This window comes from Coregonus clupeaformis, chromosome 35 (genome assembly GCF_020615455.1).
Source record: "Coregonus clupeaformis isolate EN_2021a chromosome 35, ASM2061545v1, whole genome shotgun sequence".
Lineage (NCBI taxonomy): Eukaryota > Metazoa > Chordata > Actinopteri > Salmoniformes > Salmonidae > Coregonus > Coregonus clupeaformis.
In genome coordinates this window covers 31,636,922-31,655,392 of record NC_059226.1, presented here as the reverse complement: position 1 = coordinate 31,655,392, position 18,471 = coordinate 31,636,922, and the positions used below count along the sequence as shown (strand labels likewise).

General features: G+C 46.5%; 1 protein-coding gene across 1 annotated transcript in view; it reads right to left on the bottom strand.

Moving 5' to 3' along the window:
• LOC121551829 (centrosomal protein of 112 kDa-like) overlaps window positions 1-18,471 on the bottom strand; it is a 194,055-nt gene that overhangs the window by 90,552 nt on the left and 85,032 nt on the right. Inside the window, exon 20 of the mRNA XM_045210708.1 lies at window positions 12,249-12,431. Coding sequence (XP_045066643.1) covers window positions 12,249-12,431 — 183 coding nt within the window. The remainder of the gene's footprint in view (window positions 1-12,248; window positions 12,432-18,471) is intronic.

The following is an 18,471-nucleotide window of genomic DNA, read 5'->3' as shown; positions in this document are numbered from 1 at the left end:
CCCACCACGGTGAAGGAAGTGCAGCGGTTCTTGGGTTTTGCCAATTACTACCGGAGGTTTATCCGGGGCTTTGGACAGGTAGCAGCTCCCATTACCTCCCTGCTAAAGGGGGGTCCGGTGCGTCTGCAGTGGTCGGCTGAGGCGGACAGGGCTTTTAGACATCTGAAGGACCTGTTTACCTCGGCTCCAGTGCTGGCACATCCGTTCCCTCTTTGGCGTTCCAAGTGGAAGTGGATGCGTCCGAGGCTGGGATCGGTGCTGTACTGTCTCAGCGCTCGGGTACGCCACCAAAACTCCGCCCCTGTGCTTTCTATTCTAAGAAGCTCAGTCTGGCGGACCGCAATTATGACGTGGGGGACAGGGAGCTGTTAGCTGTGGTTCAAGCCCTGAAGGTGTGGAGGCATTGGCTTGAGGGGGCTAAACACCCTTTTCTCATTCTGACTGACCATCGTAACCTGGAGTACATCCGGGCAGCGAGGAGGCTGAACCCTCGCCAGGCAAGGTGGGCTATGTTTTTTACCCAATTTGTATTTAAGCTCACCTATAGACCAGGGTCACAGAACGCTAAGGCAGACGCCCTGTCTCGACTATATGACACAGAGGAGAGGTCCATTGAGCCCACTCCCATACTTCCAGAGTCTTGTCTGGTGGCACCGGTGGTGTGGGAGGTTGATGCGGACATCGAGTGTCCAGAGGGTCGGAAGTACGTGCCGCTCGAGGTTCGTGATCGATTGATATATTGGGCTCACATGTCACCCTCCTCTGGTCATCCTAGTATTGGTCGGACAGTGCACTGCCTTAGTGGGAAGTACTGGTGGCCCACTTTAGCTAAGGACGTGAGGGTTTATGTTTCCTCCTGCTCGGTGTGCGCCCAGTGTAAGGCGCCTAGACACCTGCCCAGAGGGAAGTTACAACCCCTACCCGTTCCACAACGGCCGTGGTCTCACCTATCGGTGGATTTTGTCACGGACCTTCCCCCTTCCCAGGGGAACACGACGATCTTGGTCGTTGTGGATCGGTTTTCGAAGGCCTGCCGTCTCATTCCTATGCCAGGTCTCCCTACAGCCCTACAAACTGCTGACGCCCTGTTTACACACGTCTTCCGGCACTACGGGGTACCTGAGGATATAGTGTCTGATCGGGGTCCCCAGTTCACCTCTAGAGTCTGGAGGGCGTTTATGGAACGTCTGGGGGTCTCGATTAGCCTTACCTCAGGTTTTCACCCCGAGAGTAATGGGCAGGTGGAGAGAGTGAACCAGGATGTGGGGTCCTATGTGAGGTCCTATTGCCAGGACCGGCAGGGGGAGTGGTCGGGATATATCCCCTGGGCAGAGATAGCCCAAAACTCACTCCGCCACTCTTCCACTAACCTTACGCCTTTTCAGTGTGTGCTAGGGTATCAGCCGGTCCTGGCACCTTGGCATCAGAGCCAGATCGAAGCCCCTGCAGTGGACGAGTGGTTTCGGCGCTCTGAAGAAACCTGGAACGCTGCGCATGTCCATCTGCAACGGGCTATCAGGCGGCAAAAGGCGAGCGCCGACCGCCACCGCAGTGAGGCTCCGGCGTATGCACCGGGAGATCGGGTCTGGCTCTCGACCCGAAACCTGCCCCTCCGCCTGCCCTGCCGGAAGCTGGGTCAGCGGTTTGTGGGGCCATTTAAAGTCCTGAGGAGATTGAACAAGGTATGTTATAGGTTACAACTGCCCATTAATTACCGCATTAACCCCTCGTTCCATGTGTCTCTCCTCAGGCCGGTAGTAGCTGGTTCACTACAGGAGTCTGAGGTACGGGAGGTTCCTCCGCCCCCACTGGACATCGAGGGGGCTCCGGCGTACTCGGTCCGGTCCATCTTGGATTCGAGGTGTTGGATGGGGGGCCTGCAGTATCTCGTGGAGTGGGAGGGGTACGGTCCGGAGGAACGGTGCTGGGTCCCTAGGAGGGACATCCTAGATCCCTCCATGTTGAGGGATTTCCACCGGAGTCATCCGACTCGCCCTGCTCCGCGTCGGCGCACGGCTGAAGCCGCACGTCAAGGGGGTACTGTCGCAGCCGAGGCTGCTCCTCCTCCTTGCTCGGGCAGGCTTCAGCGTTCGTCGTCCCCGGAGCACTAGCTACTACCGATCGATGTTTCGGTGTTTGTCTTGTTTGGTCTTTATTGTTTACACCTGTTTCCCATTATGTTACATTGTATTCCCTTTAAGTACCCCTGTCTCTCATTGTTTGTTGTGTGTGATTGTTTTCCGTGAGGTCGGCAGTTGCTGTTTGTATGCGCGTATTGTTCCTCCCTGTTAGGAGGTTTTGTTTTTGTATGTTCCTTTACTGTGCTAGTAAAGTACGTCTGCCAGTAGCTCGGTGTCCTGCGCTTGACTTCGTTCACCGCATACACGTCACCTTGACACAACCAGGGAAAATAAATCCATAGTGCCTATGCGTGGTAGGCTAGGGCACAAAACTTCTCATCAGGTCTTGCTTGACTGATACCCAGCCTAATGTTGGTTATCTTATCTCTGCAAACAAATCACATTTAGATGTGGAGGAAAGTTCACATAGGTTTGAGGGGCATTTATCAGGCCATCAATGGTTGAGAAGAGCACTTTTGATTAATTCTGATTAATTGTGATCAAGTTAGAAAAATGAGCCCGTCTGGCATTTCAAATTGCCCTCAGATTATCATAATGGACCTGCAACTTTGACTTTCTCCACTACTGCTCTGCCTTTCTGCCTTTCTTTAATGTATCTCTTTAATTGAGCTGTCCCTGTCCTGACTCCAAGTCATTATTTAGCTGGGTAACACAGACAGTTGTCTCTGACCAGACTCCTGGCCTTTATTTAGCTGGGTAACACAGACCGTTGTCTTTCCAGACTCCAGGCCTTTATTTAGCAGGGTAACACAGACATCAGGGAAGGGGCTCCAGCAGAGGATCCTGGATAATAACAAATGGTGATGAGGCCAGGACAGAGAACCCCTGTGCTCCACCTCCTCCTGCTGTGTCTTTTCCTCCTCCTCCTGCGTCATCTCCTCCTCCTCCTGCATCTTATCCTCCTCCTCCTCCTGCATCTTATCCTCCTCCTCCTGCATCTCCTCCTCCTATGTCTCCTCCTCCTCCTGCGTCTCATCCTCCTCCATGTTGGCCACGACTAATTTGTTGTCCTTCCCAACTGGTTGGGTGGGGTGGAGGCCAGCCAGAAGTCTCCTATTTATTAGACTCATCCTACCATGTGAAGGGGATGAGTCGGGATTACTCATCCTCACAACGTGTGACTGACATCCGCTCATTCTGCCAGCTTTCCATAGTCAGGGAGAGAGAGAGTAAAAGTGAGCAACACAATCCTTCCACAGATTCCAGGAAGAGAAGGAAGAGCGAGAAAGCAGGGCCTGGATCCAATCACCTCGCCAGGAGTTTGAGTCGCTGAATCCCAAATCCTGGCAGTCACATCTGGACAGATTCTATTGTCTGTCTTCCTCACACACAAGATAGTGTGAGTGAGTCGTTTGATGGAATGTTGAATACCACTTAAGCCTCACAATAGTGAAAAGTACAAAGTAGTAGGAATTAAAGTGCATTTAAGCTATGCTTAACGGTTTCAGAAAATGTTCATGTTTTCTGGATGCGTCAACAAAATACTCTGCTTTTCAACATTCCTCTTTCAAAACTCTCTGGACTTTTCAGAATCTGTGGAGGTTGAATTCCCCATTTATTTCCATCTGTATGACAGAGTTTCAAAGGGGTAAACATATTTGGTAATGCAAAACTACTTCATAATATGGGACTTAACGTGATGTTAAAAAAGCTAATCTTTCCAATTGGCTCATTCATCCCCCCTCCTGTCCCCTGTAACTATTCCCCAGGTCTTTACTATAAATGAGAATGTGCTCTCAGTCAACTTACCTGTTAAAATAAGGGTAAAATAAATAAATACAAATAACAAATGTAAATTCTGGAGCCCAACTGCTGCTCTCCAAGAACCATAACCACAGAGAGAAGTTCTGTATTATTTATTTTTAATTGGGGGAGGGGAGATTTTGGGGTGCGTTGTGGCTCGATGTGGCTCCACATAATCGTATGGTGGAGCGATGGCCATGGCAGACAGACAGACTAACCAGAATAGTGGAGTTGCTGCCAACAGATCGCTCAAATCATAGTTGAGATTGTGTTCAGTGTAGCTGTGTATGTGTGTGTGTGCGTGCGTGAGTGTGTGTATGTGTATGGAGGAAGATGATATCTTCTCTTCCACTGACAGCAGCAGGCTATAATGAAAGCTGTCACCTCTGCCATATTGTCACGACTTCCTCCGAGGCTGCCTCCCCTCCTTGTTCGGGCAGGCTTCGGCGTTCGTCGTCACCGGCTTACTAGCCACTGCCGCTCCATATCTCATCATTCCATTTGTCTTGTCAATTACACACACCTGGTTCTTATCCCCTCATTAGTCTGTGTATAAGTGTTCCCTCTGCCCCCCTTGTCCCTGTGGGTGATTATTATTTGTGAGAGTAGTGTAGCTCGGTGGAGCTACTCGCACTTTGTATTGCCGGGGTAGATATTTCCCCTGTGCCTGTATATCTTTGGAGTATCCTGTACCGTGTATTGCCAGGGTAGATAGTTTCCCCTGTGCCTGTTTTCGTGTGTCGCTATCCAACGCAATTGTGTACAACGGAATAAACTCTGTATTCGGTGATATACCCTCCTGCGCCTGACTCCTTCTATCACACTCATCACAGAATCACCCACCCGCTATGGAGTCAGCAGGAGAGGAGCGCATGCCTGGAGTCGTGGCACGGGTCCAGGAGCATTCCACGATGCTGGCCAGCTTGGGGGAAGCGATGGATCGGGTTCTTCAGGTTGTCCAACGCCTGGAGAGGAGAGGACCCGATCTGTCGAGACCAGCTGGCCAACCGCTCAGGAAGGCCACCAAAAATTCTGAAATTTCCATCCCCAACTATAACATTTTCCGTCTAGATAGAACTGCCAAAGGGGGTGGAGTTGCAATCTACTGTAGAGATAGCCTGCAGAGCTCTATAATACTATCCAGGTCTGTGCCCAAACAGTTTGAGCTTCTACTTCTAAAAATCCACCTTTCCAGAAATAAGTCTCTCACTGTTGCCGCTTGCTACAGACCCCCCTCAGCCCCCAGATGTGCCCTGGACACCATATGTGAATTGATTGCCCCCCATTTATCCTCAGAGTTCGTACTGCTTGGTGACCTAAATTGGGATATGCTTAATACCCCGGCCATCCTACAATCCAAACTAGATGCCCTAAACCTCACGCAAATGATCAACGAACCTACCAGGTACAACCCTAAATCCGTAAACATGGGTACCCTCATAGATATCATCCTGACTAACATACCCTCTAAATACACCTCAGCTGTCTTCAACCAGGATCTCAGCGATCACTGCCTTATTGCCTGCGTCCGTAACGGGTCCGCGGTCAAACGACCACCCCTCATCACTGTCAAACGCTCCCTAAAACACTTTAGCGAGCAGGCCTTCCCTAATTGACCTGGCCCAGGTATCCTGGATGGATATAGATCTCATTCCGTCAGTAGAGGATGCCTGGTTGTTCCTTAAAAGTAATTTCCTCTCAATCTTAAATAAACATACCCCATTCAAAAAATACAGAACTAAGAACCGATATAGCCCCTGGTTCTCCTCAGACTTGACTGCCCTTGACCAGCACAAAAACATCCTGTGGCGTACTGCATTAGCATCAAATAGCCCCCGCGATATGCAACTTTTCAGGGAAGTTAGGAACCAATATACACAAGCAGTCAGGAAAGCAAAGGCAAACTTTTTCAAACAGAAATGTGCATCCTGTAGCACTAACTCCAAAAAGTTTTGGGACACTGTAAAGTCCATGGAGAATAAGAGCACTTCCTCCCAGTTGCCCACTGCACTGAGGCTAGGAAACACTATCACCACCGATAAATCTACAATAATCGAGAATTTCAACAAGCATTTTGCTACAGCTGGCCATGCTTTCCATCTGGCTACCACTACCCCGGCCACCAACTCTGCACCCTCCGCTGAAACTTGCCCATGCCCCCCCGCTTCTCCTTCACACAAATTCAGACAGCAGACGTTTTGAAAGAGCTGCAAAATCTGGACCCCTACAAATCAGCTGGGCTAGACAATCTGGACCCTTTCTTTCTAAAACTAGCCGCCGAAATTGTCGCAACCCCTATTACTAGTCTGTTCAACCTCTCTTTCATAACGTCTGAGATCCCCAGAGATTGGAAAGCTGCCGCGGTCATCCCCCTCTTCAAAGAGGGTGACACTCTAGATCCAAACTGCTACAGACCTATATCCATCCTGCCCTGCCTTTCGAAAGTATTTGAAAGCCAAGTTAACAAACAGATCACCGACCATTTCGAATACCACCGTACCTTCTCCGCTATGCAATCCGGTTTCCGAGCTGGTCATGGGTGCACTTCAGCCACGCTCAAGGTCCTAAACGATATTATAACCGCGATTGATAATAGACAGTACTGTGCAGCCGTCTTCATCGACCTGGCCAAGGCTTTCGACTCTGTCAACCACCGCATTCTTATTGGCAGACTAAATAGCCTTGGTTTCTCAAATGACTGCCTCGCCTGGTTCACCAACTACTTCTCAGATAGAGTTCAGTGTGTCAAATCGGAGGGCCTGTTGTCTGGACCTATGGCAGTCTCTATGGGGGTGCCACAGGGTTCAATTCTTGGGCCGACACTTTTCTCAGTGTATATCAATGATGTCGCTCTTGCTGCTGGTGACTCTCAGATCCACCTCTACGCAGACGACACCATTTTGTATACATCTGGCCCTTCATTGGACACTGTGTTAACAAACCTCCAAACGAGCTTCAATGCCATACAACACTCCTTCAGTAGCCTCCAACTGCTCTTAAACACTAGTAAAACTAAATGCATGCTTTTCAATCGAACGCTGCTGGCACCCGCCCACCTGACTAGAATCACCACTCTTGACGGGTCTGACCTAGAGTATGTGGACAACTACAAATACCTAGGTGTCTGGTTAGACTGTAAACTCTCCTTCCAGACTCACATAAAGAATCTCCAATCCAAAGTTAAATCTAGAATCGGCTTCCTATTTCGCAACAAAGCCTCCTTCACTCATGCTGCCAAACATGCCCTCGTAAAACTGACTATCCTACCGATCCTTGACTTCGGCGATGTCATTTACAAAATAGCCTCCAACACTCTACTCAGCAAATTGGATGTAGTCTATCACAGTGCCATCCGTTTTGTCTCCAAAGCCCCATACGCTACCCACCACTGTGACCTGTACGCTCTTGTTGGCTGGTCCTCACTACATGTTCGTCGTCAAACCCACTGGCTCCAGGCCATCTATAAATCACTGCTAGGCAAATCCCCGCCTTATCTTAGCTCATTGGTCACCATAGCAGCACCCACCCGTAGACTGCACTCCAACAGGTATATCTCACTGGTCATTCCCAAAGCCAACACCTCCTTTGGCCGCCATTCCTTCCAGTTCTCTGCTGCCAATGACTGGAACGAATTGCAAAAATCTCTGAAGCTGGAGACTCTTATCTCCCTCACTAATTTTAAGCATCAGTTGTCAGAGCACCTTACCGATCACTGCACCTGTACACAGCCCATCTGAAATTAGCCCACCCAACTACCTCATCCCTATATTGTTATTTATTTTGCTCTTTTGCACCCCAGTATCTCTATTTGCACATAATCTCTTGCACATCTAGCATTCCAGTGTTAATACTATTGTAATTATTTTGCACTATAGCCTATTTATTGCCTTACCTCCATAACTTGCTACATTTGCACACACTGTATATATTTTTTCTGTTGTATTTTTGACTTTATGTTTTTTACCCCATATGTAACTCTGTGTTGTTTTTATCGCACTGCTTTGCTTTATCTTGGCCAGGTCGCAGTTGTAAATGAGAACTTGTTCTCAACTGGCTTACCTGGTTAAATAAAGGTGAAATAAAAAAATAAAAAAAATAAAAAACCGGATCCAGCCACCTACACCCAGTACCCGGTGGGATCCAGATATCCCTACCACGGGCGTTCGACGGGACGGCGGCGCTCTGCCAAGGATTCCTCCCCATCGGAGCGGGAGAAGGTGTCCGTCCTCGTTTCCTGCCTCTCGGGGAAAGCCCTGGAGTGGGCCAATGCAGTTTGGAACGAAGGAGGAGCCGCATTGGAGAACTACGGGGAGTTCGCTCGCCTCTTTCGGACGACATCGTTCCAGTAATGCCTGGCGAAAACCAAACTCTGCATTCCACAGTAAGAACATCATACCAAAGGTCAAGCATGGTGGTGGTGGTGTGATGGTTTGGGGATGCTTTGCTGCCTCAGGACCTGGACGACTTGCCTTAATAGAAGGAACCATGAATTCTGCTCTGTATCACAGAATTGTACAGGAGAATGTCAGACCATCCGTCTGTGAGCTGAAGCTGAAGCGTAGCTGGGTCATGCAGCAAGACAATGATCCAAAACACACAATCAAGTCTACATGAAAATAGCTAAAAAGCAATACATTGGAAGTTTTGGAATGGCCTAATCAAAGTCTAGACCTAATCCCAATTGAGATGTTGTGGCAGGACTTGAAACGAGCAGTTCATGCTTGAAAACCCACACGTCACTGAGTTAAAGCAGTTCTGCATGGAAGAGTGGGCCAAAATTCCTCCACAGCGACGTGAGAGATTGATCAACAACTACAGGAAGCATTTGGTTGGAGTCATTGTAGCTAAAGGTGGCACAACCAGTTATTGAGTGTAAGGGGGCAATTACTTTTTCACACAGGGGAATTGGGTGTTGCATAACTTTGTTTATGAAATAAATGAAATTAATATGTAATTGTTGTGTTATTTGTTCACTTATGTTCCCTTTATCTAATATTAGGTTTTGGTTGAAGATCTGATAACATTCAGTATCACAAATATGCAAAAGTAGAGAAAATTAGAAAGGGGGCAAATACTTTTTCATAGCACTGTAAGTGTTCCCTCTGCCCCCCTTGTCCTTGTGGGTGATTGTTATTTGTGAGAGTAGTGTAGCTTGGTTGAGCTACTCGCACTTTGTATTGCCGGGGTTGATAGTTTCCCCTGTGCCTGTTTTCGTGTGTCGCTATCCAGCGCAATTGTGTACGACGGAATAAACTCTGTATTCGGTGATTTACCCTCCTGCGCCTGACTCCTTCTATCACACTCATCACATATACAGTGGGGAGAACAAGTATTTGATACACTGCCGATTTTGCAGGTTTTCCTACTTACGAAGCATGTAGAGGTCTGTAATTTTTATCATAGGTACACTTCAACTGTGAGAGACGGAATCTAAAAAAAATCCTGAAAATGACATTGTATGATTTTTAAGTAATTAATTTGCATTTTATTGCATGACATAAGTATTTGATACATCAGAAAAGCAGAACTTAATATTTGGTACAGAAACCTTTTTTTGCAATTACAGAGATCATACGTTTCCTGTAGGTCTTGACCAGGTTTGCACACACTGCAGCAGGGATTTTGGCCCACTCCTCCATACAGACCTTCTCCAGATCCTTCAGGTTTCGGGGCTGTCGCTGGGCAATACGGACTTTCAGCTCCCTCCAAAGATTTTCTATTGGGTTCAGGTCTGGAGACTGGCTAGGCCACTCCAGGACCTTGAGATGCTTCTTACGGAGCCACTCCTTAGTTGTCCTGGCTGTGTGTTTCGGGTCGTTGTCATGCTGGAAGACCCAGCCACGACCCATCTTCAATGCTCTTACTGAGGGAAGGAGGTTGTTGGCCAAGATCTTGCGATACATGGCCCCATTCATCCTCCCCTCAATACGGTGGAGTCGTCCTGTCCCCTTTGCAGAAAAGCATCCCCAAAGAATGATGTTTCCACCTCCATGCTTCACGGTTGGGATGGTGTTCTTGGGGTTGTACTCATCCTTCTTCTTCCTCCAAACACGGCGAGTGGAGTTTACACCAAAAAGCTCTATTTTTGTCTCATCAGACCACATGACCTTCTCCCATTCCTCCTCTGGATCATCCAGATGGTCATTGGCAAACTTCAGACGGGCCTGGACATGCGCTGGCTTGAGCAGGGGGACCTTGCGTGCGCTGCAGGATTTTAATCCATGACGCCGTAGTGTGTTACTAATGGTTTTCTTTGAGACTGTGGTCCCAGCTCTCTTCAGGTCATTGACCAGGTCCTGCCGAGTAGTTCTGGGCTGATCCCTCACCATCCTCATGATCATTGATTCCCCACGAGGTGAGATCTTGCATGGAGCCCCAGACCGAGGGTGATTGACCGTCATCTTGAACTTCTTCCATTTTCTAATAATTGCGCCAACAGTTGTTGCCTTCTCACCAAGCTGCTTGCCTATTGTCCTGTAGCCCATCCCAGCCTTGTGCAGGTCTACAATTGTATCCCTGATGTCCTTACACAGCTCTCTGGTCTTGGCCATTGTGGAGAGGTTGGAGTCTGTTTGATTGAGTGTGTGGACAGGTGTCTTTTATACAGGTAACGAGTTCAAACAGGTGCAGTTAATACAGGTAATGAGTGGAGAACAGGAGGGCTTCTTAAAGAAAAACTAACAGGTCTGTGAGAGACGGAATTCTTACTGGTTGGTAGGTAATCAAATACTTATGTCATGCAATAAAATGCAAATTAATTACTTAAAAATCATACAATGTGATTTTCTGGATTTTTGTTTTAGATTCCGTCTCTCACAGTTGAAGTGTACCTATGATAAAAATTACAGACCTCTACATGCTTTGTAAGTAGGAAAACCTGCAAAATCAGCAGTGTATCAAATACGTGTTCTCCCCACTGTATAGAACAGTGTGTACTTTGAAATGTATGGAGAGGATGAACATGAAATAACAATGTTTCTAAAACATTTGACTGTTTGACCTTGAAATGCTACTGTTTTAATGCCATCATTCTATAGCTCTAATCATATTGCTATTAATTAATTTAAGACAAATAATGTCAAATAGTAAAGACAATTATATTTATTTATTCCCCATTTAAGTCTAAATGCTTTTAAATCTTGGCCTATACTATTTCATCCTAGGCCTACTTCTTAAAAATAATAATAATCCTAATGATAGAAAATAACGTTTCTTAACGGTGAAATTCCATTCCTTTCTGTTGTTCGTACGCAGTTGTGTAACCTGGGAACCATCTGTGCACGCCGTTCGCTGCAAAAAAACATTTGAGAGTCGCCGTTTGTCCAAATGTCCAAAAATACTGAATGTGCACGGCTGGACCCCTAGTCTCCAGCCAGGAGCCAATAAACAAGCCTTCGCCATGCTGACATTCTACATTTCATCTGGAGGCTTGAGAGGTCAAATACATCCCCAGACGGGGGCTGCTCTGTCAAATGGCTTCCCACAGAGTCTCCATGCTAGCCAGGCAGGAGAAGCGGCGAGGAGAGGGGTGATGGAGGGAAGAGAGTGGAGCAGGGCTACAGGGAGAGGAAACATGCTGGAATCATAATAGTCTTAAATAGGCCTGGGGATGGGGACTCCATCAATATAGCCCCAAATGTCATATAGCCATTGTGGCGGTAGTGTGTTGTTGTAATGGGAAAGTAACTGGTGCTTATGGGAGGGAGATGGCTACCTGCGGTGAGGGGAGAATGCCATGTACAGCCTGTTCCTCCGTAGGGGGCTTACGGAGCACTCGCCGTGCGCTGCTGCTACTGGTACACGGCTGTGAACCGGGGAAGGAAAGGAGAGAAATACAACCCAGGGTTTTGGGAATAAAAGGCCAGAGCTACTGCACAGCGACCAAGAGATTTCCCTTCCTTTTCCCTTCCTTTATCTGGCAACCTGTGGTTTCCAGGCGATTCAAGTCTTTCACTTCTAGCACGGAACCCTGCCGCGAACCCAGGAACAAAATACAGAATCACATTAGAAGTTAGCGCTGTATGATAATTAAATTTTTTTGCGGTTTAATCTGCATTTCACTTTTCCATTAATTCGCGGTCCTTCCGACAAAGAAAAGGTTTCGCAAATAAAATAATTTTTGATTTAAATAAGAATCCGGAATTCTTTCCTTTCCGCTCACACACCCGCACCCATACAACACAACCGCCTGCGAATACACAAATTCTGCACAGAAATTGCACCTAGCAGCAGGTGAGAAAGTACTACTCACAGCGTTTTTGAAAGCCCAGCACCCCAGAACGTCAATGGCAAAACAAAATGGTGATCAGGGGAGAACCTGCGGGAGAGCGGTGCAGATCAGAGGAGAGTAGTGAGACCCCCTACCTGGGTGTCGCGTTGCCTCCACTCCTGGGTCTGCTGCTGGTGCTGGTGCAGGGCGGCCCGCGCCTCCCTCTCTACGGTGCTCACCTCCCGCTGGCGCTGCTGGACCAGATTGTCCCTCTCCGTGCTGTACTGCTGCTGTAGACGCATCCTCTCCTGCTCCTGCCCTGCATGCTGCTCGCACATCTGATTGGACAACAGGAGGAGAGAGGAAGAAGACTACAATCAGCCCCAGCCCTGTCGTCATGACAATTTGTCCATCAATCCACCCATACATCCCTTCCATCCCTACCCACACGCCAATGCGCCTCGCCGTTGCACAAAGGGCAGGACCCCCAAAAAATGACTTGATCACTCCACGACATAACGCAATTATTTTACATCATTATTACCTCACGCCCACTCTTCCCCCACGTCCCCACCCTAATTCAATCCCACAATCTCTTGCTCTCTCTCCAAATCGGACTTCTGTCGCCCCTCTCCTATCGGCATATAAAAGAGCAGTTAGCTTGGGCTGTCTATGCAGGGAGGCTGTGAGGGGTTAGCCATCTGGCTACTGGAGGAGCTACCCTCGCCCCATGCTATGAGTCTCACAGCGTGGGGAAATCGGCTTAGTAAGGGCGATGCCTATCATCATTATACTACGCCCCACTCAGAGGACGTGAGGAGAAGGAAGAAAGGAACACAAACTTCGGAGGGGAGATCGAATGTGTTAGTTCTACCTGTCATCATATTTATTCAGAGTCCGACAGACTGCCGCATAAGAATCAAATCATACAATCTCAGTGTTCGCTTTAAAATGTTGGGACATTCAACTCGGCTGGTTGCCTATCGCCGCCAAATGATTGTAGCTGTACGGGTCTACGCTGACAATGAGCGAGTATTTGGAAGACAAAATACAAAAAGCTTCCGACAAGCTGACCAACAGAAATGCTACCCTAACCGACACACTGAGACAGTGAGTCATCGCCTGACAGAATTAACACAAAACCTAAAAGAAAAAAGATGGGGGAAAAACACAAAAGAATCCTCCAAAAGAAAGAACCCCTTTACAAACATACCATGCTGTCAGTCAGCTGAGCTAGGCTATCCCAGTGTCTACAGACAGCTCCACTCTGCAGCGTTAGCTCTGTTAGCCTAGCGCTGCGGATCTGACACGAGTCACCTGCTGTGAGGTAAAGCCTGGTGGCGGAGTGCTGAGAATGCTAAAGCCCAAGCACCGCCAGTCTCTGCCTTTTTCCCAGGCTCCGCTCGCTCTGCTCTCACTCCCCCATGGCGGGGTACCCGTGACCCTGTCCCGTCCCTGCGGTGTGCTCCCCTGCCGGGGCTGTGAAAGGCCAGCAGGGGCCCTGGGCTGGGGCACAGCTCCAGCTCCAGCTTTGAAGCTAATCCTCACACATACTACCAAAACACTCACTCACACATACTACTAAAACACTCACTCACACATACTACTAAAACCCTCACTCACACATACTACCAAAACACTCACTCACACATACTACCAAAATACTCACTCACACATACTACTAAAACACTCACTCACACATACTACTAAAACACTCACTCACACATACTACCAAAACACTCACTCACACATACTACCAAAACACTCACTCACACATACTACTAAAACACTCACTCACACATACTACTAAAACACTCACTCACACATACTACCAAAACACTCACTCACACATACTACCAAAACACTCACTCACACATACTACCAAAACACTCACTCACACATACTACTAAAACACTCACTCACACATACTACTAAAACACTCACTCACACATGCTACTAAAACACTCACTCACACATACTACTAAAACAATCACTCACACATACTACCAAAACACTCACTCACACATACTACCAAAACACTCACTCACACATACTACTAAAACACACACACACACAAGTGGGACATAAACAGTAGTTTTCAGAAAGACATCACACAGCTAGAGAGCTCATTTCTAGGGCAAAACCCTCTTAGACAGTTTACCACAAACACAAACAAAGCATTGTGTGAGACTGGCCATCTTCCGTATTATTGTCATTGGAGATGTTCGGCTTCGCTGGTCCCACAGAGTTAATACATGACATCTGCTCTGTAATTCAATTCCATTCACTATAATATAATTAATTCAGTAATATAATAGAGACCCAATCATATCCAGCAACTGGATTTCACAGTCATGCAGAATCACGCCATAGATCATGATTCATATCTCCACAGCAAGTCAGAGTCTGATGGGCTGACTGATCAGCAGGGGAGGAAGGAGAGAGGGAGAACTGTTTGGCCTCAGCAGGGGAGGAAGGAGAGAGGGAGAACTGTCTGGCCCCAGCAGGGGAGGAAGGAGCGAGGGAGAACTGTCTGGCCTCAGCAGGGGAGGAAGGAGCGAGGGAGAACTGTCTGGCCTCAGCAGGGGAGGAAGGAGAGAGGGAGAACTGTCTGGCCTCAGCAGGGGAGGAAGGAGAGAGGGAGAACTGTCTGGCCTCAGCAGGGGAGGAAGGAGAGAGGGAGAACTGTCTGGAAGGGGAGAGGGAAGAACTCCATTCTTCACAGTGGGGAGTGTAGAAGTGTGCCCTGTGTATGTGTGTACAGTGGGGGAAAAAAGTATTTAGTCAGCCACCAATTGTGCAAGATTTCTGGCTCTCACAGACCTGTAACTTCTTCTTTAAGAGGCTCCTCTGTCCTCCACTCGTTACCTGTATTAATGGCACCTGTTTGAACTTGTTATCAGTATAAAAGACACCTGTCCACAACCTCAAACAGTCACACTCCAAACTCCACTATGGCCAAGACCAAAGAGCTGTCAAAGGACACCAGAAACAAAATTGTAGACCTGCACCAGGCTGGGAAGACTGAATCTGCAATAGGTAAGCAGCTTGGTTTGAAGAAATCAACTGTGGGAGCAATTATTAGTAAATGGAAGACATACAAGACCACTGATAATCTCCCTCGATCTGGGGCTCCACGCAAGATCTCACCCCGTGGGGTCAAAATGATCACAAGAACGGTGAGCAAAAATCCCAGAACCACACGGGGGGACCTAGTGAATGACCTGCAGAGAGCTGGGACCAAAGTAACAAAGCCTACCATCAGTAACACACTACGTCGCCAGGGACTCAAATCCTGCAGTGCCAGACGTGTCCCCCTGCTTAAGCCAGTACATTATATTATATATTATTATTATGTCCAGGCCCGTCTGAAGTTTGCTAGAGTGCATTTGGATGATCCAGAAGAGGATTGGGAGAATGTCATATGGTCAGATGAAACCAAAATAGAACTTTTTGGTAAAAACTCAACTCGTCGTGTTTGGAGGCCAAAGAATGCTGAGTTGCATCCAAAGAACACCATACCTACTGTGAAGCATGGGGGTGGAAACATCATGCTTTGGGGCTGTTTTTCTGCAAAGGGACCAGGACGACCGATCCGTGTAAAGGAAAGAATGAATGGGGCCATGTATCGTGAGATTTTGAGTGAAAACCTCCTTCCATCAGCAAGGGCATTGAAGATGAAACGTGGCTGGGTCTTTCAGCATGACAATGATCCCAAACACACCGCCCGGGCAAGGAAGGAGTGGCTTTGTAAGAAGCATTTCAAGGTCCTGGAGTGGCCTAGCCAGTCTCCAGATCTCAACCCCATAGAACATCTTTGGAGGGAGTTGAAAGTCTGTGTTGCCCAGCGACAGACCCAAAACATCACTGCTCTAGAGGAGATCTGCATGGAGGAATGGGCCAAAATACCAGCAACAGTGTGTGAAAACCTTGTGAAGACTTACAGAAAACATTTGACCTGTGTCATTGCCAACAAAGGGTATATAACAAAGTATTGAGAAACTTTTGTTATTGACCAAATAGTTATTTTCCACCATAATTTGCAAATAAATTCATTAAAAATCCTACAATGTGATTTTCTGGAGAAAAAAAATCTCATTTTGTCTGTCATAGTTGACGTGTACCTATGATGAAAATTACAGGCCTCTCTCATCTTTTTAAGTGGGAGAACTCGCACCATTGGTGGCTGACTAAATACTTTTTTTCCCCACTGTATGTGTGAACGTTTCTGTGTCTATGAGCGTTTCGGTGTGTGGATGCGTGTATCCTAGACCTAGACTTCGTGTTGTTCATTGTCACCAAAGATCAGAGGAGCGGGAGAGATTAGGTTTCCGTGGGGTCCGGGGGTTACGACACCATCTATAACAGCCTTATGACCTCCCTACGTCAGTTCAACGTCAAGGAGCAGGGCTGTGAAGTGCCGGCGTGACGTCCTAATGACCTGGAGCTCAGAGGGAAACAACTCCGCTATACATGGAGCCTCTTTTAAAACTCTCACTGAAGTGACCTCAGTGGAATGTCCCTTTGTGATTGGCTCAATGGGCAAACTTGACTTGGTGACCCTGAGACACCAATCTCACTACAAGGGAACAAGCAATTGCAAAATACACATCAGACAGTCATCAGACTCTTTCTATACGCTCTGTATCTCTTTCTCTCTCCGCTCTTCCGCTCTCTTTATCTCTTAGGTGGACGTCACCGAAAAGCGACACCGAATGTGACATTAGCACATGATGTGCTGGGACAGAGAGATGTTTCTCTCAGTTTATCGCCGAAGTAAATGACACCAACTGCTCTTAGTATGAAATAGATGCGTCCCAATTCCATTGGCAACTGTGTCTTTTTTCCCATTTCCTTCCCTTGGTTAGTGTTGATTATCTTCACTTGAATATTTTCAGAACTCGGGTATTGTCTTTGATACCTTCTGTCATATGCTGTTCTCCATTTAAAAGGGATTATGATATTTACATACCGGTAAACATTTTCAGATGTTTCAGATTCAGCAACACTGACACACAAACAATATTACAACAAGGATAAAAACCTGCTTTTGACTACAAACACATACCATTTAATGTTAGGACTGAAACGTAAATTGTCACTACAACAATGAGTCCTGTGAAAACACTTTCAGACCTTCAATTGAGCTCCACTTCTACACCTCACTTTAACTCCAATTTAATGGGCATTTAAGCGGATAAAAAAAAAAAAAAAGGAGAATTCACAATACGATTATATTCAAACCTCAATAACCCCTGTATCGAGAGATTATTAGGAAAGGCGCAACCTCAAACCGACGATTCCACAACGGACCAAATCGGAAATGGAAAACCATTACTCTATTTGCCAGCAAAACATTGCTCTCATATCCTCCACTCCAAAACATCTCGAGCAATTAACACGCACCGCTAGTCTGTCTGCGTGTGGGGAATGAGAGTTGGAATGGTTATTAGGCGGGAGGTGGAGAGATAGAAGTGTTTTTTAATGGGCTCGGAAAATCAATCATGTCTTTGACACACACTGCAATCACAGATGATATCCTAGTTAGTGACTGGATACAGTGAGAGTGTCACAGATATGAGGTTGGCTCACAACAATACCGAATATTACTCATTGGATATAGTAGCCGATACAAAGGCGATTTAAAAAACATCTGTTTTTCAACTCATACACAAAGTTAAAACATAGGCTGCATATACAGCATGCTATGTACATTTACGTCATTTAGCAGACGCTCTTATCCAGAGCGACTTACAAATTGGTGCATTCACCTTATGATAGCCAGTGGGACAACCACTTTACCCCCCAAAAATTATTTAGTATTTTATTTAATGTTTTTTTGTTATATCTTTTTTATAGTTAAAAATGTTTTTGGGGAGTATGTTTTTAATTTTCATTTGTTTTATACATATATATATATATATATATATATATATATATATATATATATATTGTTGTTGTTTTTTATTTTTGTTGTTTATTTATTTTTATATGTGTTTTTTTAATAATAATAATAATAATTATTATTATTATTTTAAAAAATATGTAAACATGTAATGGTCTGTGTGTGTTTAGTCGTTTCAACCAATAACACCCCTTGGCATGGTAGTTAATTTCACGGCTCCAAAGAGGCTAAACTGAACAGCAATAAAGGGGTATGGTTTGTGTTAGATGCCTTCAAGCTTTCTCCAATTCTTCATACAATCCCATAATTTCCACCAGATAATGGATATTCCAGTGGTTTAATTGAATTTCTCTCCTCATAAAAGCAGACTTTATATCAGTGAGTTAAATTTCAATAGAAAAGGAAAATGGTTTGGAGATTTCTAATCAGAGGAAACTGATGGGGCTGGATGATAAATCAGACGGTATGAGCCG